This window comes from Varanus komodoensis, unplaced genomic scaffold, assembly GCF_004798865.1.
Source record: "Varanus komodoensis strain SLA01 unplaced genomic scaffold, ASM479886v1 scaffold7_3, whole genome shotgun sequence".
In the NCBI taxonomy this organism is placed as follows: Eukaryota; Metazoa; Chordata; class Lepidosauria; order Squamata; family Varanidae; genus Varanus; species Varanus komodoensis.
In genome coordinates this window covers 8,321,749-8,349,625 of record NW_025336480.1, presented here as the reverse complement: position 1 = coordinate 8,349,625, position 27,877 = coordinate 8,321,749, and the positions used below count along the sequence as shown (strand labels likewise).

General features: G+C 39.7%; 1 protein-coding gene across 3 annotated transcripts in view; it reads right to left on the bottom strand.

Annotated features, from left to right (window-relative positions):
• The window catches only part of AFF4 (AF4/FMR2 family member 4), an 81,979-nt gene that overhangs the window by 7,006 nt on the left and 47,096 nt on the right, over positions 1-27,877 (bottom strand). For all 3 annotated transcript variants that reach the window (XM_044454572.1, XM_044454573.1, XM_044454574.1), the window contains exons 6-21: positions 27,274-27,310; positions 25,197-25,245; positions 24,362-24,382; positions 23,281-23,335; positions 19,406-19,443; positions 19,002-19,164; positions 16,704-17,627; positions 11,702-11,790; positions 9,781-10,015; positions 7,787-7,884; positions 6,836-6,899; positions 6,588-6,724; positions 5,551-5,622; positions 4,883-4,976; positions 3,555-3,598; positions 2,231-2,451 (exon numbers count right to left, since the gene is read on the bottom strand). In XM_044454572.1, coding sequence (XP_044310507.1) covers positions 2,231-2,451; positions 3,555-3,598; positions 4,883-4,976; positions 5,551-5,622; positions 6,588-6,724; positions 6,836-6,899; positions 7,787-7,884; positions 9,781-10,015; positions 11,702-11,790; positions 16,704-17,627; positions 19,002-19,164; positions 19,406-19,443; positions 23,281-23,335; positions 24,362-24,382; positions 25,197-25,245; positions 27,274-27,310 — 2,341 coding nt within the window. The remainder of the gene's footprint in view (positions 1-2,230; positions 2,452-3,554; positions 3,599-4,882; positions 4,977-5,550; positions 5,623-6,587; positions 6,725-6,835; positions 6,900-7,786; positions 7,885-9,780; positions 10,016-11,701; positions 11,791-16,703; positions 17,628-19,001; positions 19,165-19,405; positions 19,444-23,280; positions 23,336-24,361; positions 24,383-25,196; positions 25,246-27,273; positions 27,311-27,877) is intronic.

Sequence of the window (27,877 nt, the reverse complement as noted above, 5' to 3'; positions counted from 1 at the left end):
CTCATTTACCCACATATTTTCTTAGGCCTATAAATTCTATCAAGCCGCACGGGCTCAGTGTTCCTGAGATCACAATGTTCCTGGAGTATTGTAATGCTTGTCTCCACCTCCTGCATTCACACTCCTTCTGTGGCACACAGGAAATGCCATGTGAAACTGAAGAATACCAGGACTTTTAATCTTTCAGAAAGCACCTAATGTGGGATGGCACGTAACTTTCTGTCTCTCTGAGAACAACTGCTAGAGTTTTCTGTGCATGTACTTACTTTTTATAGAAGGGCCTGGACCTGTATTTCATTGCTGAGAATGCTGTTTGTTTTGTTCTAGCATTTCTATATGGGGTATTTAAATCTTTTTAAAATCTGTTAAAGTCAGGAAACTATGTTTGCATAAAATTCCTTACGCATTGTCTACATTTTAGTCTACTTATTTTGCTCATGGCAATAGGGCCCAGGTCAAAGCCATCCCTACCCTGAACTTTAAGGCCCACATAGTTTTTCTTTCTTTCCCTAAATTCTGTCAGTGGTTTTCAATATCATCAACCATGGTATCCTTTTGGAGAGAATGGCTGGGTTGGAAGTCAGTAGCTGTGCTCCTATCCAGCCGACCATCTCCAGATGGTGGTGTTGAGGGACCTTTGCTCTGTGCCATGAGACCCACAGGACACCATTTTGTCCCCCATGCTTTTTAACATCTACATGAAACTGCTGAGAGAGGTCATCAGGAGGTATGGGCTGAAGTGCCATCAGTACGCTGATGACACTCAGCTCTACCTCTCATTCTCATCAAATCCAAATAAAGTAGCCTCTGTTCTTGACCAGTGCTTGGGCTTGGTAATAGACTGGATGTTGACCAGTAAACTGAAGCCCAATCCAGATTAAGACAGTAATGTTGGTAGGGAGACCATCTGTCCAACTGGGGAATTTTCAACCTCTCCTGGATGGGATTGCACTTCTTCTAAAGAACAAGGTTCGCAATCTTGGAGTGCTGCTGAATCCTGAGTGGTCACTTGTTGCTCAGGTGCACTCGGGATTCAGGAGTGCTTTTAACCAGTTTTAGCTGGTATATATCAGCTTTGACCCTCCTTGGATGAGTGCAGTCTTGCCAGTCATACACGCACTGGTAACCTTGGGCCTGGATTACTGCAATGCACTTTACATGGAGCTGCCCTTGGAAATGGTTCAGACATTGCAATTTGTTCAAAATCAGGCAGTGCACCTGCTGTCCAGGATGGGTGTTCATGAACACATCACTCCTGTCCTTTGCTGGCTACACCGGCTGCCATTGTTGTCTGGACCCATAAATACGTTAACATATAAAGCCCTAAATGGCTTGGGGTCAGGGTATCTGCCTATCTCTATATATATCAACCTGATTACTGAGGTCATCACTGGAGACCCTTCTCCGAATTCCTCATGGAGCAATGAAGCAAGAGGGGAGATGGGAGATGGCACTGAAGGGGGCCTTCTTTGTAATACCACCCCATTTGTGGAACACTCCCATTCAAGATTTGGCTGGTGTCAATTCTGTATTCTTTTAGGTGCCAGTTAAAAACCTCTCTTTTTCGTTATTATTTTAGTGTGTAAACTGTTCTGTTTGGTTTAATGGTTTTAATCAGTTATATTGCTGCTGTCCCTTTATTTTTAATGCCAGACAAACTTCTAGTATGAAAATTTTTACCTCATTTGGCTATTTTAATATAAATTATTTATTTTGAATTGATTATTACTGACTGATTTTGTGATTATTTTAATGAATTGCACTGTTTTTAATTGATGTTACAGGTTGTTCTTTATGTTGTGAGCTGCCCAGAGTACCTATGGCTAACGGGGCGGCATACAAATTAAATAAAATAAGTAAGATTGCACCCACAGTCTAAGTAAAGCCTAACCTATTCAGTTGGCAATCAACAACTGTTTGAAGAGGAAAATGCTTTGGATGGTACAATATTTTCAGGGTTAAACCAAGCAAGTCCACTCTTAATTCAGATTGATTAAAACCTCTTTTCCCTGGCAAATATAGAAATACAGAAAATAGGAAAGTGTGTCATAATCCAACTAACTGGTAATAGCAGGTAAAAGAAACTAAAGCAGGTAGAAGAAAAATGCAAATGTTTTCCTAAATAAGTAAATCAGCAGCACCAATGTCTTGCATGTTCATAGAAATGGGTACCTATTAACCTGACATAATTTAACAGATTTGACTGTAAATAAATACAGCACCATCTTACCCTTTTGCTCTCTGGCAAGCTGATCTGCTTGGTCCCAAATTTCAGTGGCATACAGAAAATTGGAAGTAACCTGGACGTAGCTGGCTGCCATCTGGTGTATCCTCTGTGGAATAGTTACTGAAGAAGTGCTCCCTGAAGGGATAGTTGACCCTGAAGAGTAATTTCCTGAATTCCCTGGAGACAACTTTGGAGAGACTGGAGATGGCATGCTGACAGGTTTGCTAATAATTAAAAAGAGGATATGCATTTGTTACCATTTGCATTAAGGCAAGATATAAAATAAAGCTACAGATGTAGCTACAGAAGGTGGAAACTGGATTCTGATATGAAGGGTATAATTCTATTCCTGCTAGAACACTGTCTGGCCAACCAAAGGAAAATTTGGAGCTCCAGCTCAACTGGAGCTCTGAATTCAAAATGGCCTTGCTTCACTCTCACAGCTGGTACAGTTCTTTCTATGCTGGTTCCCAGGGAGGGTTCTACTGGGCATGGAGGGGAGGAGCAAGGCTCTTCTGGGATGCATGGGATCCCTGGCACTGTCTCAGCCCCTCCTTTTCATAAGCAAGCGGAAAACATTTAGATGTGTCAAAGTATTTTAGGGGACAGAAGGGAACACAAAGGCAACCTGTGCCTCTGCATTCCTTCCATCTTTCATAGGATGCCCATAATCCTCAATGAATTGCAGAATAAGTATATAAGGACTATCTGAACTATTAAAGCTGTTGTCAGTGCAGGTATGGGCCCAATTCAGCATAAATGAAATGGTGAGTCCATGATGCTGTATGTGGGGTTGAGCATTTATATAGCATCCTTTGTATCCCTATGACCGTAGGCAAATGGCACCAAATCTTCCTGCTCAAGACATGCACGACTATTCTAACTAATACATTATCGCTTTGCTACTAAGCCAAGTGCCAACAGTGCAAGCTGTTACATAAATGACTTCAGTATGCGCTACCAGTGATGTTACTGTCCAAGTATAAAATATAATCTTTCAAGTTAAATAATCCTCTTAACTTTTTAATGTGTGGGGGACTAGCTGAATAATTTGTTTCTGAATTACATGAGGGAAGGGGGGGGAAGCCTCCCCCCTTAAAATCAAATTAAAACAAAATCAAAGGGAAGAAGAAAATCCCTTCAAACTCAGATCATGTCTGAATTCTTAGAATACAACCCTCCCCAGACTCTTGAAGAAAAGGAGGAATGTGAGAGAACATTCAGCCATTCTCCTCCAGTGCTCTTAATACAGGTAATCTGGATTATCATCCCATAAATCATGCTCTCATACAAGAAAGCTACAATGACTTACTGAATAGATTCTTACCTTCCCATACCAGGTGACGGTGCTTGAGAATTGTTATAAGAATTCTGTTTAGAAAAAGAATGAATGGAAAATGCTAGTAAATGTATATTATAAATGTACAACAAAAATTGAAAAGTACAATAATGTCACAATGTGGTTGTAGCAGCAATTTTGAAAAAAGCACAGCAATAATGAGAGTTTGAAAAGGGACCAAAGTTGAATCAAGGCAAGATTAAAATTAGACTATGACAATTTCTATAGGGTCTCTATTATAGGGTCTCTATAATTGAGTGGAGGAAATATCAAGAAATACTGAAATGAGGATTTTTGTACACTTTCTAGTATGCTGGTATGAGATTTGAATGTAAGGCAGATTGATCATGTAGGAAGAAATGTGTTGTCCCAGATTACTGAATTACCTTTCACCTAGATAGGCAATTTATGGCCCTCCAGATAGTTTGGCCTACAATTCTCAGCATCTCAATGGCAACTGATCCTGAGAGTTGCCAGCCAAAGTATCTAGAAGGACACAAGCTGTCCACCCTGACCAAGGAGATCAGAGGACAGGAAATAAATGAGGTGGGCCTGTTTATTTAAAATGGTCTTAACTATCTGTAATGGAAAAAGGTGTGTGTGATCAACACATGAAATTCACAATTATCTCCTCTAGTATAAGGGGGCAGTGCAGCGATTTACATATTTATGAAAAGCACAATTCCAATCATATTTTAATTACTGACTGGATAAAATGGAAAGTTACTGACAACCCACAATAACTGAACTATGCTGTTTAATGCAATCCATTAGTTTAGACAAAACCCAAACTTTAGACTACATTATATATGTGGATAAAATGGAAGAAAAAATTCCTTGCCGAAGTACAATTTAAGTGAGGAAAGGCTTATTAGGTGCCAACAAGAATATCCTGTATATATTTAATAGTTTAATACAGAAATAGTAAATCCAAACCAATGTAATGACAGCAATAATTCACTACAGGACTGCAGGGAAGGAATTACATAAAACAGAGAAATACTAGTGCTAGGTACTTCTGGTTTAAAAAAAAGTTAAGAACAAACAAGTAGCTACTGAAGAAAAAGAAATGTATTCTATTCCTTTTTTAAAAATCTGGACAGACTTTGAGCTAGCTGGAATGAATTTAAGTGGGATATGGTTCTTCTGGAAAAGTTTCTGGACAATTTGCAGTAACAACTTTTCTTTTGCAGAACTATTTAAATCTATTAACATCTAGTACATCTTGATATCAATTAAACTGAAGAGATGAATGGTCCTTCAGACTACAATTCAAGGTAATGTCCTACAAAAACCCTGATACTGAAATAATTTACCTTTAGATGTTCGGTCAGTGTCTTGGAGTACTTCAATGCACTCTCTTTCTTCAGCTTGAAAAGTCTTAAGTATAACAGGGATTGACATCTGAGACTAGTAAAAGAAATAAAGCTATCAACTTTAGAAGCTTGTCAGTAACAGTTCAAGCAGTGACAGCTACATGTCTGGAAAATCTGCAATTCACACTTCTAATGGATTCTAAAATAGCCAATAAAAATAACACTTAATTTCAACAAAGATTAAAGAGATGCTCAATTAACTGTTCCCAAAGTTCAAGTATCAAAAAGATAGTCCTTTCAAGTATGTTCACTTTGTTCTTAGAAAATAATGGCTGGTATAGCTTCAGCTTTGTAGAATTAATCTCAGCCTACTAAGTACCAGAAGGAGAATAAGGTGACTAATTTCAGGTATAAGATATTATCATGTCCACACGTGGAATACATGCCTCATGTTCAGAAGTTCCCAAATTTAATCGCTGGCAACAATGACACTTAAAACAAACTCAGATAGCAGGGATAGGATAGACATTTGGTTCAGACCGGTCAAAGCAGACTCTACTGGCCTATACAGTAAGCTATGCTTTATCTTAATTATCTGTTGCACGGAAAGGAAGTTTACATTGGTATATTGAGCTATTCTTATTTGATTAAATTCAATAGATATGTACCACAGCACTGCTAGCCTTTTGTCTGCAGCAGTTGCATCCAGTGCTGAATAATTCTTCAGTTTCATGGTGTACCTGCAACCAAAAAGATAAAGTAACTGAAACATCAGAATTGCTGGTTCAGATTCAGTTTCCTTTAATGAAAATACGATTGTGCCACACATTGACGTGGTTTGCACATTATGTCAACCAATGAGTAACTGGGGATATGCAGGCACTCTGTCTACATTGTGTTGCTTCTTCCACTTTACATCATAACCCACTACTGGCTCCTTCCTTGGTTGTACAGTGTGGCATACAAACCTGAAATGCTGAGTTGTTTCGGTACTGAGCAACTCAGCTCTTAAACCATAGCATTTGCTCTTGCAATAATCACAGAATTGTTTAGCCCCAAAGCGTAACAGTCTGGGTATGCTTCACAACTTACAAAGGAGCCAATGGTGGATTGTGCACAGAAGCAAATATAGGCAGAGTGCCCATATGTCCTTAACAAGTCATCAGGTTTAAACCATTGAGTTGTCTTTATGTATAAACAACCATGTTGTATGTCACAAGTTCACTTCACAATAAGTTAGAGCTTAGAGCTGAGAGCCAGTGTGGTGTAATGGTTAAGAGTGTAGGGCTACGACTCAGTTGGTCTGGGTTCTAGTCCCCTCTCAGTCATGGAGCTCACTGGGTGATTTTGGGCCAGTCAGACTCAGCCCAAACTACCCCACAAGGTGGTTGTTGTGAGGATAGGACTGAAATGAGGAGAATTGTGTAAGCTGCCTTGAATTCTGGAAACAGAAAAGGTGGGATGAATATAATAAAGGATACAGGGAATATTTTTGTCCAATATTTTTACTAAGGCACTCAGCATTTAATAATGCCATATTAAGTATAACAAGAAACAGGGTGCAAGGAGATGCAGATGAGCAAAAAAAAAGGTTGGGCTGTATGTATTTTAAGAGATTTAGTTCTTAAAATGATGCAAGATGGTTAAAAAAAACTGCTTCCAGACAGCAAAAAATTATATGGGAAGCTTGCTCTGTATCACTTACTTTATCAACTCCACAGTTTCGGAATACATAGGAAACGGGGACTTTGATTCCTGAGCATTTTTCTCCAATGCATTCCCACATTCAATGAATGATACTACAGCATCAAGGTAGTACACAGCTTTCTCAAACCTATCAGACTAAAGAAATATAGTATTTCAGCAAAACAGACTGAATCATGCCAAAAGACTCATGCCAACTTAGGACAGCAAACAATGCCTCTAGTAGGAAATGGTTAGAGCTTTCCTTACCAATGCATCAGCATTATGCTTTAACTTTTTTGCTTCTTGCAAGTAGTGATCTGCTGAGTAAGTCCTGCAACATAAAACCAAAACTATGAGGTGGATAAGCAGTCTTTAGAACAATTTTCTAATTCATTGATGCACTTCCCATTTCTTTATGTTTCTATTGTGTTAGGTGGGGAGCAAGTAGAGAATGACTGTAGCAACCTAAGACCCAATAAGGCACAGGTGGGCAGCTCTACTTCAGTGGTCACCAAAAGCGTAAAAACACTTGCTACGGGATTCTGCATTGTACAGCTGTGTCCGGGTACTTCAAGCGCTATGTTACTCTGGTAGCATTTAAGATACGCAGCAAGGAGACAAGGATGGCTCTATTCTTTCTCTAACCCTGAAGGAAAAAAAGCAGCTTCCCACCATAGCAGTGCTCTTTGCTCATCTGTCCTGCCCTGGTACAATATAATGTTACTCACACATTGGGAGTAATCTCTAAGTGAAAGCAGCAGAGTACTAGAGCAAGGGGATAAGGATTGCCTGGGAGCACAGTATCAGATTCTCTGTGCCCCTGGCTATGCAAAGCATTAGCATGGGTCTAAGGTTCCAAACTTACTATATTAACTGAGTGCAATTTCAATGCAAAGTATATTTGCACTTTGCTTTATAGAGTAATGGGTGTGGATCAGATTGTGAGACTGCAATTGCAAGATTGGGATAGAAGAAGTTTAACAATCTTAAAGGGATGAGAATTCAGAAGACTGTAATTGTAACACCATGTTGCCATGGTTATGTGTAAGCAGTTCTTGGATAAAGATCTGGTGGATGTAACTGTAGCCTTTAGGCTGTAAAGTGGGTTTGGTGGTAGAAAAAGTAAACATAACACACACCTAAAATGGATTACATACAAATGCTAGCATATATTATTTTCATCACATAGGCTATCTTGTCTGGCTTCTATGTTCTCACCTGTCATCAAATATTAGTTTTGCTCTCCGGGATTTTGAGTTCTCTGCAGTTGTAGATGACACAGAAGGGCAGTTTGAAGAAATATTTAAACCCTTTTCCTTGAAAGGAGACAAACCACAATTAGTTAAAACATTAATTTTTGGCAAATATCTGCTCACAGCTTGTACTTAGCTTGCTGTGTTTAGGCTGGCTAAATGCAACCCAGATACATGCTATTATTCATGGTTACCACACATACAGCTCCACACAGCTGTTGCCATACTGATACCAACTAATGCAAAAAGCAAGTGAGGGAAATATTTAACTAGGAACCAAATGTTACAGTTTGCATACTGTTGGGTAGCAATTTATTTTGAATGTCTTAATACTCAAAGCTTTGTTTGTTTTCCATCCTCAGTGCTGTTCCAACCTATGCTGCAGTAGAACTATGCAGAGAAGATCAAATTACAGCCAGATGCCTGAGCAGAGTTTGAATATGGCTGTTATGCAACAGAACAGCAAACTAAAGACATTTTTATCTTCAGGTTCAGAGCAGTATTTTTCCCAAAATAATCTACAAGATCCAGAGTAGTCAAAGTTCTAAAATCTAAGATAGGCACACCAAGCTTTTCATATGGTCACTACCCTTACTTCTCCCAAAAGTTCTCCCTATTTATCACTATTCCTTCCTTCCCTTCCAACCTTTCTCCAGACATCTAAAATATAATACATGAACCAACAGGCAGACTAATACCATGGTGTCATTTGCCAACTTCTTTCTAGTCAATGTTCATTTTCTTTCATTCATGCTTCATATTTTAAGGGTGTTTCATCTGAGGGTTGAGGGCTTTGCAAAAGAGATAAACCATATTCTAACTCACCGACCACTAGTAGTAGGTATTTCAATACTGAAGCTTAGTTCATTACACATATGGTTTAATAGAACATGGCAAGACTACGCTTGCTAGGAGGATTAAAATCCAGAAGAACTCTGAGGGGATACTAATTATTCTAATTAAAAATTGGTCCAGACATGACTCATCACTGAGAAAGAAGAGTGCCAAAAAATCTATTGAAAACAAGCTGTGCCACATGTACAAATTCTTTGGAACTTCCCCCAGTAAAGGCACTGCTTAAGCCAACTTTACTTGGCTCATAAAATCTAAGACTTTGAGAAGCTGCAGCTGCATTCCTTGGTTAAGTATTTAGCTATTTGTTTACTTTGCAAAATCCTCCCATTGCCCTAGTTTCTACAATTGTCCACAGCTGGGCTTCAAGGATAAGTAATTTTAGTTTTACTTACCTGTCCATGTATTGTTAATACTTCCCTATTAATTAAAGGCTGCCCATTTATTTACAGAAAACTTCTGCAGTTGAGAGTAACCATTTGACCTCTACTAGCTTTGACTTTGGAGAGCTACTACAGCCTAACATGAAAACTCAGTGGTCTACTTAAAACTGTGCTCATCTTCCCAAAGAGTTAATTAACAGGCTTCTTTCAAAGCAAATAACTCACAATTCAACTCAATTAAAGCAGAGAAATCAAAGACCATTGAAAATACAGCATATGCAAAAGAATCAACACATAAAGAGGGCCACATTGGCAAGCTTGGCTGTGACACTATACAAGCCAGGTTGCCAAGACCCACCTGAACACCTGCATACATAGCATAAACATTTGCACGGATGATGGTTTTGTACCACTGTACATGTGGAGGGATCCACATGATCAGGTACCCTGATGGCACAGGATTTCAGGTCACATGGATGATTTGTGTGAAGGCTTCCTTCTTGCAGACACTTGCTATGCATATATCCACATCAGGAGACCAGGAAAGAACATGTGCAGCATCAGAGGTGAGGCTAATTAGTGGGGAGCTGTTCCTTTGTTTTATCCTGCTCATGAGCAATTCTTCTGAACTAGACTTGCATGTTTGGTTTCACAGTAAAGGAATGATATACAAAAGACTAAGAAAAAACAAGGGGAAATCATGACTTAAGTATAACCCTCTTACCTTAACTTCTTTAATATTACTTGATGTCTTCCCTTCAGTCTTCTTTTGTTTAGATGAGCTACTCTTACTGCTGCTACTCTCCTTATTACTGTTAGTACTTGATTTCAAAGAAGAAGACTGACTGATGGTTCTCTTCCGAGACCCATGCTCTTGTTTTGAATCTTTCTGGACAACTGGAGTTGTGGCTGGAGATGGGAGAAGATCTTTCTCTTTAACAGCACTTTGCTTTGATGACCTGCCCAACAAAAATACAAGTTAATTGCAGTCATAAGCTTATGTAAAGGAAAATTTTAAATCCTCTGTTTCACCAACAGCAAACTGGATAGCTGACTTCACTAAACCAGGGTGAGTCAACAATTATCCACACTCTGGCTGCATATTTTATTTTAATTAACTTTTAGAAAAGACAAATACGTCATTTTTTGACAGAATCTCCTTGCTTTTCAATATACTGTCTACTTGTGAAGCTTTCATATTCCCTCATTAAAAAAATGTTTTAGCCTGAGCTGTGAGCCACAAATGCACTGCTCTCTTCACTTCGTCATCAGAAGTGAATCTTTGTCCTCACAGGGCTGCTTTCAGGGGACCAAACAGGTGAAAGTCTGATGGAGTAAGATCAAGACTATAAGGAGGATATTTTAACACCTCAAAATGAAGTTTTTGCATAGTGTTGACCATGTGGGCAGGAGTGTGCAGACATGCTCCTTCTTGATGGCTAACACTTGTGCGACCTTCCTTGAACTTCTCTATCTAGTCATACATTCTTCTTTGTGATAAAGCCTTTGATAAATAACAGCACCAGGTACACCCTCAGACCACAAAAAAACGAATCACTGCATGCTGCTCTCATGCAAATCACAAGTGGGGCATCCATCTTTGCTCACACTGCTGTTACAAATGAATTGACGCAACATGTTCACACCAGCACAACAGTGACTGGGGAGACAGCAGCCTTGAACGGAAAGCACTGATAAGACAGTGTGGCCAAAAGATGATTTAATATAACCGGAGTGAGGATAATTTTTGACTCACCCTCCGTATTACATTTCAACATGAAAAGGAGAATAGTGATGCATATTGAACAAAGGGTGCCAGATCTAAAAGCATTAAATTAATCTCTGGTAACACAATGGAAAGCAAAATGCCTCTACACAATTTGGGCCATTATTTCCCTGAAGCTACCTCAAGTTTTCCAGAATCATCTCTTGCCCATCCAGAAATACACTGGGGGATTGCAGAAGGCAGGCATAAATCTTCCCTTCTACAAGCTTTTTCCCACTTGCTATCTTCAGGATCCAAGATACAGCTCACTGGCCCTCTCGGGTATTCTAAAGAGTTTGGCTACAATTTTGCCTCCAAGAAAACTTATGTCACACTTTGTTGCACCTCTTTTATTTATGTACATTTCTTACATATTTGTGTGTAATGCTACACATGCACTCCTAGACAATTTCATTTACTGTGAAGCTTGATCTTCTATAACCAAAGTGAAAGAAACAAGAGTTGAGCAAATATATATACCTGTAAAACAGTAAGTAATTGCACTATTACCATCTAAAAACAATGAACTATAGACAATAATTGCTATTTTCCAAAGAATTACTTCCTGACCAAATATTCTCCTATAATCTATTCATCAAATTCTATTTTTAAAAACTCCCAAATATTAAAGGTGTGATGGAGGTGCCTCAAGGGGCAGCATATTAAACACTGCTATTACCAGGTATTCACTTTACTCTTGATTTTCCATTTAACAAGTCCCAACTTTAAACCCCAAATTAGAAAATTTGTAAATTGTGAGGGACAGGGTGTGAGATGGAAACTGGAAATTTGGTTCATATGCACTCCTTTATACCAAGCATTTGTATGCTGTGTGTTTCTGGACAAATCTCTTTCTTCTTCATCACAGAAAGGTACTCACTCTCTATTACTGGAAGTCTTGTGGACTGAAGAAGGCTTTTCTTCCAGTTTAGCTTTCTTGCTTTCAGTGCCTCTACTTTCTTCTGCATTCTGAAGCAAAACAATCCCAAGAGATGCATTGGACAACCGTTGATGATTCTACATGATTCCACAGACCATCACAGTAATTAAACAAGCCACTTATAAAATTAAGATCAGCAAAGAATGGAAGACATTTCTGGCTAAAATGGCATAAAACAGTTTTTCTTTTTTACTGATAAAAAAGTTTTACTGATACTAACAGAAGGCAAAGGTACACCGTCTATGCCATACCCTTGCAGTATAAAGACTGAACTGCAGCTCATGAATGCAAAACTGTGTCAGTTCAGTTTACTCTCACGATAGATTGTCAAAACAGAAACTGGTCTTGTCATGTTGAAATGAAAGCTTCCATAGATGGTTCCCTTTAACACAGATGGAGATTTATTCTTTTTATTGTACTAAGAAATAATTGTTTTAAAAGACTTGTACGGACTTTTTATTTGTAAGCTACTCTTTATAATGGATATACTAAGACATTCACAGGAACAGAAAAATGAAGTATGAAATTATGCTTCTTCTGGTAGTCAACAGCACAAATGTATTGTTAATGAGATAACAGGTTCGCCATATAATTAAAATGAAATAAAGTTAAATGGATATATAACACCAAAAAGTGTGCGGGGGGGGGGGTGAGTGTGCATGTGTGTGTGTGTGTGTGTGTGTTATGTAGCATACAGTCCTTTGCAGACAGTGCCTCCTGATATTCACCTTACACATTGAGAAGGGAACACAACAGCTGTACAGCTGTAATCATGATGTACACAGGCTCCCCTCTCCAACAGGATGCAACTTCTAACAGTTTAGAATGTTCCAAATTATAATTGGAATATAGCAACCTTCTCCCTCCTTTTAATCAGAGTCTTTCCCTCATTTTTAAAACAAAACTTTCTGAGAGAATCCAGAATAAAGGCCAGCTTCCAAACAGGCCAGAATATTCAACTGTAGTTTAAAGCTCAGGGTTGGGCAAAACAGCAAACTATGGCAAAGTCTCCTTGTTATGATTGCTTCTTCCATGAAGGAGTTGCATGTATGTGCAAAGGGCTTGCTCATTTTAGCCAGGATATGATTGTCTGAATAAACATGGGACATTCTATGTCATTCTATGATGAAATTAGTGGTGTGGGTTTTCTGGCTGAAGTTGCAAATGTCCTTACCTTAATTTGCATCAGAATATTTTTTAGATACTCTAGAGCAGTGGTTTTCAACGTTGGTCCATGGACCGACGCCGATCCATCGGCATTTTCCTGCCAGTCCATGAAAGCATCTCACTCGCCACAGACCAACATGGGGCACACTGGGCTCTTGCTGCAGATTCCTCCCCGGAGAGGGGAGAGGCAGCTCAGTGGTAGACAGCCCACAGCTACACCATGCTGGGGACCCAAGACCAGGCCTTTTCCTTTCTTTGCTGTTTTCTGCCGGGAAGGGAAATGCTGAGGCAGGCTTGTGCTAAGAGTGGTTTTTCAGCCAGTCCATGCTAGTATGTATGGAGCTTTGAGTGTGTGTGTGTGGGGGGGGGGGGGGGTTGTTATAATTCAGTATTTAACATTATGAATATTATTATTGGATATTATTGTATTAAGTAACAGATTGATTTTGTATTGCTCTGTTGCTAATATTGCATTTGAATCTGTATTTCCTATTAGTATTGCATTTAAATTGATTTTGTATTTTGCTATTGTAAATTTTTGATCAAGTATTCTTGAAAAGGAGCAACAACAGATTTCACAGCAGCCTTATTTGAATTGCACATTGCTCTCTAAAAATTTCAGTTGTATTTGATTGCATTTAATTTCAATATTTTATTCTTTTATTAGCATTTTCTACTGCTCAATTTCTAGTTATTTTAGAGAATTTTCTTTTTGTGGTACTATATTTAAAAACTAATACACAAAATACTATATTATGTACATATTATGCTTTTATTTCTGCCTCAGTGGTCCTCAAATTAATTTTCCTGTTTTAAAAAGGTTGAAAACCACTGCACCAGAGAATGTTCTAATTTAGCATTTTTGTTACCAGGAGAGAATGAGCTAAGTTATGTCTAGTACATTATATCTAGTAGCCTCCCAATCCTTACTGGGTTTCTTCGATATAAGCCACTTTGGCTCTTCAAGCAATATCTAGCTTAGCTTAGCTGTGAACAACTATCAAGAGGAAAAATGGAAATGAACGCAATCAACAGTTCAGTTTACTTCAGTTTGTACCACATTCAGCATAGCTTTTAACATGTCTATGCTAACTAACTACCAACCAACTTGTTCAGTTGCAACTTAACTTAAACCACGGCACTTTTATGGACATTTTACCTTTGGCATGCAAAGTATCCACAAAGGAAGAATCACCAGTGAAATATTCATTCAAAGCATACAAATGTGGCTAATGGCATGATCCAGTGTCTTCCACTCTGAATTGGTCCTCTGAAAACTGAGGCTGACTTTTATTAGCTGCCTAGAGGAACAGCTACAGAGCAGGAGAGGAGACTAGGGCACCATTTGTATACAGCATCACCTACTGGCCTCAGCCTCCCAGCTAGCCCATCTCTTTAGCTCTCTCCAAGACTGATTTCTGGACTAAGAGAAGTAGCTAACATGATTCTTTTTGTACTGGCTGCATTCAAGGTAGAGGCAGGAGCTACTTGTTTAGAGTCCAGCTCTGCGGTCACAGGACTTCACTATTAGGTCTCCAAACGACCCCACAAAGAATGCTGGAAAGCTAAGGTTCCCTGTATATGAAAAAATAGGAGCTGAACAAAATACTATTTAGGGAAATATTTTAATCCATGTAAATATGCTCTTTATTGGCATGATACCACAAAGTTGCAAAGTCTACAGTGCAAGAGACTACTCACTCAAGCATACTTTCTTGCCAACACAGTACTATGCACAGAGAAGACACAGTTTGGGGAAAAAACCTCAATCTGTTAAAAAAAAGGGGGGGTGCCCACCTGGACTTTTTTTTTTTTTAACTGAAAAACAGACATAAAAACCTTTGGATTATGAAATATTTTTTAATTCATAACAAGACTTTTATATACTGTTACCCAGCCTCCAGAACATACTGCCATAGTTTTACATTCTCAGGCCTCACAGCTTGGGAATGCTGGCTAAACACAAAGCCATTTAACTACTGCAATTAGAATAACCCTTTTACTTAAAAGAAACCCAGTAGCCTGGTTCCTATGGCATAGGCTAAGTTGTTAAATTAAATATGCTTGGTTACCTTTCCTAAGCCGTGTCTTCCCCAGCTAAATAAAATCTCAATAGCTTTTCTGTCAGATCAGATTTCTCTAAGCTCCACTCTACAAGCAGGAAGAGGGCTAGGTTTCCCTGAACTTCTTTATGAACAGGAACAGATACTGTACACCAGCCATTCTTTGCCTCCAAATCTTCTGGCTTCTTCTGGCATTTGGATGATTCAGAACCTACTTACTTGAAGTTCCCTTTAGACATAAAAGAGGAACCTAGAGTATTTTATGGATAACTTAATTTGTTATGTTCAGTACCTTAAATTTTAAAGTATAGCTTATCAGACAATAATTGCAGATTAACTTTCAAAATATTTTGAATGTAATACTTATTTTATAAGCAAACCAAGTTATACATATCATTACTTTAGGAATATAAAAGCTGCTTTATGTTGGTGGTTTTATTGTGGGATTTTCATGTTTTATTGCTGTTGTTTTATTGTTGTGGTATATATCTCTAATTTAATATTATTGTTTTATTGTTTTTGTTATTATATTTTGTATAATATGAGCCGCCCCGAGGCTTCGGCGAATGGGGCGGCATAAAAATGTTTTAATAAATAAAAATAAATAAAATAAATAAGCTGTCCAAAGAGTCAACCTGTCTAATGAGGATAGAAATTCAATGATTAAATAAAGTAGACTTCCCCAAATTAGTGTCCAGCCCACCATGCCCATTTATCCGGCCCGCATCAGAGGTTTTGGACTCCCCGTGATGCGCCTGCCGCCGCCACCTGCCTTGCTGCGCGGGCGCATGCAGGGCGAGAGGGCAGCTTGCTCACTCGGAGATTGTTTTGGATTCACTCAGAGATCATTTTCTCCGAGCGATCAAGCTGCTGCCTTGGCACACACACGCCTGCTGCCACCTCGCTGCACGCGCCGCCACCTCACCAGCCCACGCTCGCCATGGCCGCCTTCCAATTGAAAAAGTCTGAGGACCCGTTTTAGATTACAATGTGCAGCATTCCTGACCATTGACTATGCTGCTTGAGGCTGACTGGAGCTCAAGTACAAAGTATTTGGAAGCAACTTTCCCAAAACATAAGTGTCTGATCTGTAAAGTGCACTAAAATAATAAGTACTGCTTATTTTTCTACTTTCCCCAGATTGGATTTTTCTTCCCTCTTTAAAGGAAAAAAGGGGGTTTCCCATTTCAAGATTTCTGGAAATTCTATATCTCTAACTCTCTCTCTTTATACAGACACACACGCACAAACATCCTTTCAATATGCATGATGTATAGGTTGCCATCTTTTACCATCTCCTAAGTTGGTTAGATTCCAATTTAACATATGTATTATTACATAATAGAGATCTTATGTATATATAAGGTCAAATAATTACCAGCACAATTTTTGCTCAGGTGACTGACTGAACTACTATTGGCAACTTCTATCACTAAGAGACCTTCTGCTTGCCTCCATAGTATGATGCCAAATTCATCAATCACATCACAATGAATGAAACATCTCCTCTTTCCCTTATTTTAAATTTTCTTTACTTCAGTTCAGTTGTGGAACTTAAATAAATAAACTAAGTGCATATATGCCTCACCAAAATTATTTTCTTTCCTAACAGAGCTGGTTAAACATTGATTATATACAAAGGCTTCTAGATATCAAAGACTACTCCTAATATTCCATTTAGATAAGACAAAAACTCCAAAGTAAAAACTGACCTGACATATCTTATGCTTCCTCTTGCCCTTGTTGGAGCTTTTGTCAGAAGAAGTTTTCTGGGGCTCCCTTGGATGCTTCTCGGACACATTTTTCCTCTCAACTTTTGACACATCTGTGTCTTTGTAAGGCTTCCCTGGTATTCTGGTTAAGAGGCTCAAGTCAATCTTCACAATAAGGGGATACCTTTCATCAGGATCACTAAGTGGTGAAAGGAGTTCCTTCTCTTCCATAGGAGAGAACATTCTTTGCCGTAAAAAGCTGTCATCCTCCTCCATGGAGGGTTTAACAGGAGTCCTATTGCTCTCAGAATATTTGGGAGTTTGTGATGAAGGAGGAAGGCTCTCATTTTCATCAGAATCAGAAGATGATGCATCTGTTTCTATAAATTCCTTAGACTTCTGGGTGGATTTGTTTGCAACCTTGCATTTCTTTTTCTCTGTTGTAGGACGAGGGGAAGACTTGGGCTCCTTCTTTATGTTGGGCTTTCTGGAGCCTTTTGTGGCTGCCTTGTGTCTATTTGAGGGCATATTTGTTGCCATATCCAATGGAGTTTCACTTTCTATTTTCAGGCCCCCTCTGGGCTCTTCCACAGAAGGTTTTTCAGCCTTTTTGGGCTGCTTTTTACCCACAGTCCTCCTCTGCGTCATGCTGTCACTCTGAGCAGGTGACTTTTGTCTGCCACGACTGCTCTCTGATCCTTTCTGGCTGGCTTTTGAATCTCTTCCAGGAGTGGAGGAAATGGAATCTTTAGAGCCACTTTGATCTGTATATCCACTTCCTGTGCTCTGATCTCTACCTTCTTTTTTGTAGCCTTGTGTTGATGGGATGTTACTGTCCACAGAAGAAGCTGGTGACACTTTATGTGGATTCACCTTGTTTAGCCAGTTGTCAAGCTGCCACTTGTTCGTTGGAGGTGGCTCTGGCTAAAAGAAAGAAAGTGGAAAGTCCACAATGAAAAAAAGCTCTATATTGCTTGTACTTCCTGGGTGGCTAATAAACTGCATTGAGGAATGCACAGGAATGTTTTACTATAGCCTTGCAAATTTGAGGTTGGGGTAAGTCTTCCATCTTCACCCCCATTGTCCTACATTTGTATTCTGCCTTTTTATCTCTTGTGAAGAACCCAAGAAGGCTTGCATAGCTCCATGTTATCCTCACAGCAATATTTTTTGAGGCAGGTTTGGCTGAGAGGCAGTGACAGGCCCCAAAAGAGCAACATGGTTAAATAGGGACTAAAACCCAGATCTTCCAAGTCCCTAGTCCAACGCTCTAATCACCACACCACACTGGTTCTTATGCTGCTCATTCGTCTGCTGCTGTATCATCACCACCACCATCACCCCATATCAAATCTAAAAGCAGTTTACAAAATCAAAAAGTAACATACATCAGAATAAACCCATAGAAAGCATTGTACAGCTGCCAGTTTTTGAAGTGTATACCCTCTGTAGTTTCACCGTCACAAAGAAAGGAAGGGGAAGGCTGCCTCAGTGTGCAGCAGGGGCAGTTTGCTCCTTGTATGCTCACCTGGCTGCTCTCCCAAGAAAGCAGATTAGTGTCAAACTGCATATTTGGCTTAATTATGAAACAAACAAGTGGAATTGGCAATGGCAACAAATTGTTGTAGTGCATCCATGACCAATGAGAGGGCAAGTTAAACTTCAGCCAGCACGTAACAGGAGCATTGTTGTGATGTCAGATCTCTGGTTGCTTGCCAGCCTTGAACCTGAGCATTTTATTGCTATATGGGGAAGGGGCTGTTCTAGAGAACAGGAAAGGGAATGGGTATACTTTTTCCTTTCCTTCCATTTGTTCCCTTCCATCAAGAAAAGCAGAACTGAAGAAAGTAGTTTCTGTCTTAGCATTCAGAGCCTCTCTGGAGAATTCTCTTATTAATGCATTCAATACGCCACAGAGCTCACAAGGCAGTTTGGCTTTGATTTTACTTCCTTGTCCCATGTATATACTTTTTAATATCAGAGGCAGTGTACCAGTTGCTGGAGGGGACAGTTGCAGTCACATTCTGCTTGTGAATTCTGCTGCACTGGGTTTGTTGCCATGTGAACAGAATGCTGGATGGGATGAACCAATGATCTGATTCAGAAGGACTCCTTTTATGTTCTTATGTCTAGGAAACTTTCTGAGTATGTAAAAGTCGTCAGCTTATTTTTGGGTGGCCCTATTTTACATCCAAACTGATACACAATTCTCAAGTTCTTGTTCTACTATTCACATTTTTGAGGAATATTAACATTATAGAAATTGCTGTATTATTGACAAAATGAAACAAATCTCACCTCAGGAGATGCACTCTGTGATGGCTCATTAGCCTCACTGTCACTAGAACTACTTTCACTCTCTGAGTCTGAACCAGAACTGCTTTCAGATCCACTATGGCTGCTTGAGTCATCCCTAGAATTATCTGCCCCTTCACTTGTATGCTGGGAAGGTTCAGAGTTACTGAAAGAAAAGAAGGTAGAACAAAGACCAAAATAAGTCACAGGATTTTAAAATATTATCCATACTTTGACGGTTAAATGTTAAGGGAAAAAAAATTCTCTAGCCTGTCAAATGAATGTGATTATAGACAAAGTCCCAACTGGTCCTTTCTTTAAACATGACTTTACACCTCAGAGGCTAATGATACACAACTACTAGTTCAGTACCAATGAATAATGGCAGATTATCAACATATACCTACCTTCCAGGTGTACCTCTTGGCACAGTCTTGACAGAGTCCTGTAAGAAAAAGCAAAAGGTCCAAACTAGTATCTTCATTTTTGTACCATGCATAAAACATGGATTAAGAATATGGGAATAGCAGATTTAACTGCATTTAATCCATATGAACATCATTCATCTATAAAAATGAAAACAAAGAAATCCATTGCATACCTTGCCAAAATTTATAAGCAAAAAGAAGTTGTCAATATGAGATGAATCAGCCATCCAGGGACAGTCTGTTATAATACTTCAGATGTCTTTTGGCAGGCATGTCAATTAATACACCTTTCATTTGCAAATACAGTTTTTTTTCTCTATACCATCAAAACAACTCTGCTATTCTTCCTATGCATTTACTACAGCGTTTTTAAAACATATCTGAAACAGGTCCATTTGCAACCAAAACTCTAAGCCTGTGGTTTTAACCTGTAAACATCCTAAGTTACTTGGAAATGGAGTACTTAAACAGCCTGCTTGAACCTGCACAGTATAAACTGGCTTCTGAGATTGTGCACTGTCTGTCTCACCACCTGACCCACCACCTGAATTAAGGCAGATGCTGACTGAAAACAGGCCCTTTCTTGTTAATCCCTATCTCTGGATCTCACTTCTGAGAGGTTTATCTGGCACTGTCTTTCACTGGGTCTACATAACAAAGCAACTCATCATGTGTGAAAAGCCAAGGTGGGTTGTCATGCCATATGAACCTAGACCATTTCCTGCTGGTTGGTTTATTTGTGAGAAAAAAGACACCTTGCAAGCCATGGATTGTTCTTGAAGTTATTTATCCACAATAGATTGTTGTGCAATTCAGGCCCAGGCAGCCAACTCCATCATACATACCAGGAAGTAGCTAGTGAGTTGCTTAGCGTGAACAACTTGCCACTCTCGTCAAGCTTATCGAGCCTACGGCCAGTGACAGCCCACCTACCTCCCTGGTGTCCAAAAAGGATTTTGGACTAACCTTCACTGTTGCAGTGCCCACTGCTTTGAGTTCTTAGGCTATTTTTGTCTCACCAAGTAATCCGCCCCTTTAGTCACTCTTTTCCCCCACAGAGATCACAAATGGTAACCTTCAGAGTGCCAGTCACTTCAAAGTGCCCAAGCAGGGCTAATCAGGGTTTTGTTTTTTTTTAAATAGGGGCAAATACATGCCTCTGTGAAAAAACCTTCATTAGGTTGCCAAAAAACCTCCTTTAAAAGTAATTCTGAATTTCATCAATTAGCTGACAAATATCTGAACTCCCATAAAAGTAGCCTTTATTATTATTTTTAACCATCCTGTGTGTTTGGAGTCTCAGGAAAGGGTAGAAAGTTGCAAAACACCAAGAAGAGTCACACCTAAAATGTTGAAGGGATGACCCAGTGCCCACTTCCTTTTCATGTGCAAGGATCACTCTGTTCTTCTCTTGACAACTCATGCTTGCTCAGACCTGGTAATTCATGTTTTCATTAGATAACTGTAGCATTCACACATACAGGTTTTGTGCCTGAGTGGAGCCTGAAGTCGGAAAGCTTCTATAACTAAGCATTTGTTTGGGTGGGAGCCCCTCCCCTTTCTGTTCCAGAAGTACATGGAAGGGGCTCCTACTCATTCCCTCAGTTCCACTGAGACTGCCTTCAGCTCTGCTGAAGGAACAATTCTCCCTCACACAGATGTCTAGCCTGTAGTGCTTGCCTAACATCAAGGGTCTGGATCACATGACAGCCCTGCAAACTTCTTGCGGGGGGCAGGGGAGGATCTCCCTGCAAGGAGGGTCATAGACATGGCCGTGGCTTGAGTGGAGTGAGCCCTTGGGAGAACTGTTGAGTTGAAGGCTGGCTATCTTGTATGCCAGAGAGATGGTGCTCATGACCCAGTTTGCCAGTCTCTGAGTGGAAGGTGGGCTCCTTTTGTTCTGTTTGATTTAGCAGGCAGAGTCTTGGTAAGCGGCAGAAGGATTCCATCCTGGGGCGATAGAAGGCAAGGACCCATCCTCCCACTCTCTGTTCTTTTGGAAGGGCACAAAAGAAGGCTAGGAGGAGAATGTCCTAGCTGAGGTGGAAAGTTGACACTACTTTGGAGAGGAAGGTTGGATCTGACCAGAACATGGCCTTGTCTCTGTGGAAGGTGAGGCAGGGAAGTTCTACCAAGAGGGTGTACAATTTGTTGGCACACCTGGCTGACATGATAGCCACTAGGAAAGAGACCTTCCAAGTCAGGGGGCAAAAGTTGGTCATGGCCAGTTACTTGAAAGGCATCTTAATCAAGACCTGCAACATGATCAAGAAGCTCCATGTTGGCAAGCAGGGGCAAACTGTGGGAGCCAGGTGACCCTGCAGGAACTGGTGAGATAAAGGATGTGCAAAGACTGAGACTCCTCCTATGGGCAAGAAGAAGGAGGAAATTATCACCAGACACACCTCAATGAGGGAGGGTTTCAGCCCTTTCTGGAACAGCATCTTTAGGAAGCAAAGGATGCACTCAATAGTGGTGTCTTGTGGTTTTCCTGGTGCAAGAATGTAATGAAAGCATTCCATTTTGCCAGGTATGACCTCCTTGTGGATGGTGTGAGGGCTAGGCCAAGGATAGACCTGAGTTCCTGAGGTAGACTCTGTCATGGAACCTATGGATTGATATGCCACACTGTGAGGTCTTGTGAGAGCATGTCCAGGGTATGCAGGAGTTGCAGGACTGTTGTCTCAGCCACCATGGGGTGATCAGTCTGCAGTCTGCCCTCTCTCTCCTGATCTTTGCAAGTACTCTCATGATCAGGGAGGAGGGAAGATTTAAAACAGTGTCCACCACCACTAGAGGAGGAAGGCATTCTGCAGCCTGCAGAGCCTTCTTCCAGAGGTGAACTTTCTGCTGGCCCACTTGGTGTTTATAGGCTTGCTTAGAGAAGGCCTGGCAGTGTGCACAGGCCTCCACCACATGCCCCTCGCCAAAGCAGAGTAGACAGAGGGAGTAGCCATCCACAGGGAGGAGTTTGTAGTCAGAGCAGATGAATTTTCAAAATGGGGGCACTGACACTATTGTGGAATATGAGGAAGTGGAGAAGTATCAAATATAGATGATGAGCAGTTCAATAGGAAACACAATGGGGTGGGTAGAGAGAAAGTGGGTAGGAAATATATTTTTGCATTTTTTTTTAAAGAGAAAGAGTGAAAGGGTGATTCGTGAATGAAACAGCAGTAAAGGAAAGATGTGAAAAAGGAAATTAAGAATGCTAGCATACTTCAAGTTGAAAAGAGAAGCACTTCTCAATCTAGGTGTGGTGGTGGTCAAAAAGGTAGTGAGGGAATGGGTGGGACCCCCTTTCATATACTCCTGGAACGGGGAGGGGAGCGGCTCCCACCCAATCAAATGCTTAGCTATAGAAACACTTTTGACAACAGAGCCCATATGTGTGTCGCACAAAGACAATGAAGAAAAATACATGGAGCTATCCTTGAAGACAACTCAAAGACCAAAACACCAGAAGTATTATACCTCTATATGATCCTGCCTGGTACTTTAGAGGTCCTGCTGCTACCTGAGATATGGTAGGGGGTAGCCAAGGGAAGGTCTGATCTGTTGTGGTGTGTAAGGTTTAAATTGATCACCTGAGAGCAATATGTGTGGCTTCTGTTGCTTTGAAAAAAGATGGCATTTAGGCAACCTTTCAAGAAGGCTAGTTTTATTATGAATTGTCCTTCTGTTTAAAATTCCATTAATTGCCCTTTAAATAATTATAGGTATCCTTATCTATATTTTGTACTTTGCCTTGTGCTGTTTTGCTTATGCTGTTAACCTCTTTTGTAGCTTGGTAGAAAGACAGAATACACAATGATGACAACAACGACAACAACAACAACAATAATAATAATAACCTGTTCACCATCACTGTCTTCACTGCTGCTGAGTTTCAAGTCATTTATCAGAACACTATGGGGAAGAAAAAAGAAACACTTTTTGTATTCTAAAATCACTATATTCTAAGAAATTAACCTAAACTATGATGATTCCAAACTTCCCTCTGCTCCATAAAGGAAAGATGCTTCATTGAAGAAGCATACTGAAAGATATGAAATGCTTACATCCCTACAAGGAAAACAGGGGAAAGACAGATAATACTCCGCAAACAGCAAAAAGCAGAAAGATAGGATCAAATGCAAGAACATTTATAGCAGGAAGCCTCTTGAGTTGGTGTTGCCTAATGGAACAAGAATATGCAAGACACTACACTAGTGTGGCAATACTGGAGGATCCAACTGCCCCAGTGCATCTGGACCATTCAGGTCAGATTTAGGTGGAGAAGGAAGATAGTGTGGATTTGATGCAGTACGAGCAGCACTGAGCAAAATCTTATCCACATTTCTATAGTTGGGGACCCCACCTGCACCAAAGCAATGCTTCTAGCACAACACATGGATAATACGCTGAAAAGTTAAAGGGTCCATATTATGTAGTAGACATCACAGACAAAACCAAGTTATACTACCTAGGTTGGTGCCAGCACTGACAAAACAAAAGAGGGCTGGGGACAGGAGAGGATAGTGGGTGGGAAAAACGTTGAACAAAGGGCTCCCACAAAACTGCTAGTCTGTTGGATAACAAAATGAAAACTGGACTGCACCACTGCAGTTGCAAAGGAAGAACCCACAGAAATCAGGGTGCCAACTGAATAAAAATATAATAGACGGCACCAATACAAATTCTATCACCAAAAGTAAACCATTTTTTGGATCACTATTTGCTTAATGATCATTACAGTATTTTTAGAAGTATTATACGACATTAATCAATAGTTAAATTTTGTCAAGTTTTACAATTAAAGTTCTGGGGTTTGAATTAACATTGTACATGAAATCAAATCTGAATAAAATACATATATTTTATTAATTTTTAAAAAAATGAATTAAGAATTTAAGAGCAACACTTGACATCACTGTAACAAACATAGCATCTTACTCTGTCTGGTTCGATTCACATCTGGAACAAAAATAGAAACAGGGTTAAAATTCTTCAGTCTAACATGTAGTTTTGCATTAAAATGAAAATAAGTTGTTTGACAATGATCCAATTCATATTATCACTGCTGCTCACTATGGATTGTTTAAGCCATGGTAAGCTGCAGCACAGAACAGGTGGGATTTTAAATATTCAAGCTACATCCCTGGCTTGTTATCTTGTCTGAACCTGGGCAATGGGGGCTGTGCAACCACCACATAACCTTAGAATGGGGTAGAATATGACCCCTAGTACCTGAGTTTGTATGCCACAAGCTGCATCCTGCATATTTAAACAGTCACCGCTATATACCTCATTGGCCTACCAGATTGTGACTAAATTCAGTAACAGCTGACTAAATTCAAGGTAGCTATATACATGCAACAGAAATGCCAAAAAAAGGGTAAAATGTATGGTATCCAGCTTTAAATATTATATGTGAAGGATACAAGTTTGAAGGATCACTTACACAAAACCTCCCTATGAAATTAGCACATTAGGATGAACAGTCCCAGCAGTTGTCTGCATGCTGCTCTAGTCTTTTATTTTCATGAAAGGGAAGGTTTCCCTACTCGATTCTGCTCTAATGTTAAGCTAAGCCCTTCCCAGAGTAAGAGAGGTGTTTAAAGAAAGACGCAGCCAGTTATCTCCTCTCATACCAGTAGCCCCATGAACAGAAACAGAAGCTAGGATGGGAACAGGGCACTGGATTACACATTTTGATTAGACCAAGCATATGGCCATTTCTAGCATTAATTTTACAAATGCTTCCATAAAATGTATACAACATACTTACGATTTAGACTGGTGGCCGTTTGAAGTTTTTGTTGAAGAATTGTATCTTTCTGCGTTCAGAAGAGAAAATCTGATTAGAGGAAACATATATGCTACCCAAGGTGATATATTGGAGGCAAGGATGACTCAGACAGAGACTGCAATATGGGGCTATCAGCTCTGACACAATGAGAGTAGACGTTAGTCATGTCAGTGTACCTGAACCTTGATACAGTGTGTGTGTCTCCACGTCATGCTAAGCCACCCTACAAATGAGTCACAGTTGTTTGTTTGCTGAACAACCCATAACACACCTGAGAATCAGCCTTGCTGTGGCTTGTTTTCCCCACTCCTTCTCCCAGTTGGCTCCAGTATGTATTGTGTTCTCCCTGCTCTAATCATTACCTCTTTTTGTTCACTGCTTTTTCTAAAATTAATTTTCATGGCTCTGGAAGAATGCAAATATGTTTGTATTTCTTGTCCCTCTCCCTGTTCTTTGGAAGGGCACAAAAGCCAGTTTGATGTTTCCTCTGTTCATGTCAATATCCTTATATGTTTCAGCTGACAAATACAGTAGATAATATACAAGGAAATTGACAAGAAAAAGACTGTGCAGAATTATTTGCAGGCAGTTAGGAAGGACCTGGGGAAAAATAATAGCAAGGGGAAAAAAGAACCCAGTAATACAATTCAGAAGCACCAAAAATGGGATGGAAAAACGAAGTGCAACAAAAGGGGCTTGCAAGGGACATATCTTATCCTTGGCAATGTAATCCCCTCACATTTAAGTGTTGAACTGACACTTCTCACTGTCCTCCATCCTTTCAACACTTCCCTAAGTCAGCAACTTGTCCAGTAATGGAAGTTATTCATTTCCCACTTCCAGTGTTACATAATGTATGGCTGGGAAGTAAATGGAGAGAAAACAGAAAGCAAGTTTACCCTCCATTTACCTTCCATGCCTACAATCTGCAATTATTTTACCCCCATTTCCTTTCCAACCTTGAAGTTTCCAGGTAAAAACAATACTTATTTCTTCCAGATACTTCCAAAACCCAAACTGTTGGAGGTCAAATAACAGGACAGAGCAAATGAAACACTAGAATCAGCAGGCCGTTCACCCAATCACATGCACAAAGTGGCATAATTCATTCCATTCGATTGAGCAATCTTATCAGAGCGATCTTTGCTTGCTAGAAGAGGGGCGGTGTGATTTGTATCCTCTTCACAGCAAGATCCTCCATCTGCCCTCCCTCCACCAAGAATCCTTCAGGTAGTGCACATTTTGCACGTCTTTCCAAGACTCTAGGTGCTGGGGAAAGTGCATTAATTGGAAAAAGCATTTTGACAAAGCTCTGGGTCCCTTTAAAAGGGGGTGCTGACATGGGGGGAAAGATGTCATCTTTTACTAAAGAGACATATTGAGTGCAACAAGCTTTACATCTTTTGCCCATGCTTTTACTGTTTTATCCTTTTTAATGCTAGAAAGAGATTAAAGAGGAAAAAATGGCAGAGCTGTGCAATACCTTCTACTGCTAGTGTCAGGGCCCTTTGATCCAGAAGCACTCCCCCTCTAAGAATAACCACTTCTGCTTTTACTAGTCAGATTAGTTAATAAAATAAGACATACTTTCATTTATGGTGAATATACTACTGATTATAGTTGTCTTTTTGGAAACAACACATTTTTAAGAACAGCTTTTGTTTAAAAGACTAAAAGCATTCCAAGGGCAGAAAAGTTGGCAGTCTCAGACACATTTTTGACATAGGCAGTGCCTGCTTTAAATTATGCCCCAATAGGGAAAACACAAGCAGGCTAGAAATGAAGTTGTTCTCTTACTTATCTTTCTTATCTACATCAGTAATCTCATCTACAGAAATTACAAAATGCAATAACTGTTTCATTTGTATAATTCTCACATAAAGTTGCCACATTCAGAATATATCACAATAAATGCTAAAAATCCAATAGAACTGTCTAAGGAAAACAATTAAATGCTATACAGATCATTAAATATTTTCAAACAGTACCTTAGAAATTAGTTCCAAGAAAAAGAACTGATTAATAATGCAGTAAAGAACCTAGATATACAACTTACTTTGTTCACCAGTTCCAAAATTGGACTGTTGAGTTTCCTGTAAGAACATAACAAGTTATTTATCTGTTTATCAGAGACTACTGAAAACAGAAAAGCTTTAAATATACTTTTCTTTGATCATTTAATTTTTGGAAAAGTGTGCACCTAGCAATGATGACACTCTTTAAACGTATCTAATTCTTCCTCAAACTTCACAACCAAAGAGATCCTGAAAATCCACCATTAGTGACTGAGGGTACTGTTTACATGGCATATAATTGACTCACTGGCTCATATAATTTTAACAAACTCACATGGTGCTATTCCTGAATATATATTTCAGTGTAGTGTATTTCAGTGATGTGTGAATAGTTTGATCCAGATAAAAGTAATGATCTATGGAATGCGCTCCCCAGAGAGGTCCGCCTGGCGCCGTCGTTATTTGTTTTTCGGCGCCAGGCGAAGACCTTTTTATTTAAACGTCATTTTAATTGTTAATATTATTTGCTTATTTTATCTGGCCAGGGCAACTTATTTTATATTGTTAATTTGTATGTATATTTGAATGTTTTATATTTTAATTTTATGTTGTGAGCCGCCCCGAGGCTTCGGCGAATGGGGCGGC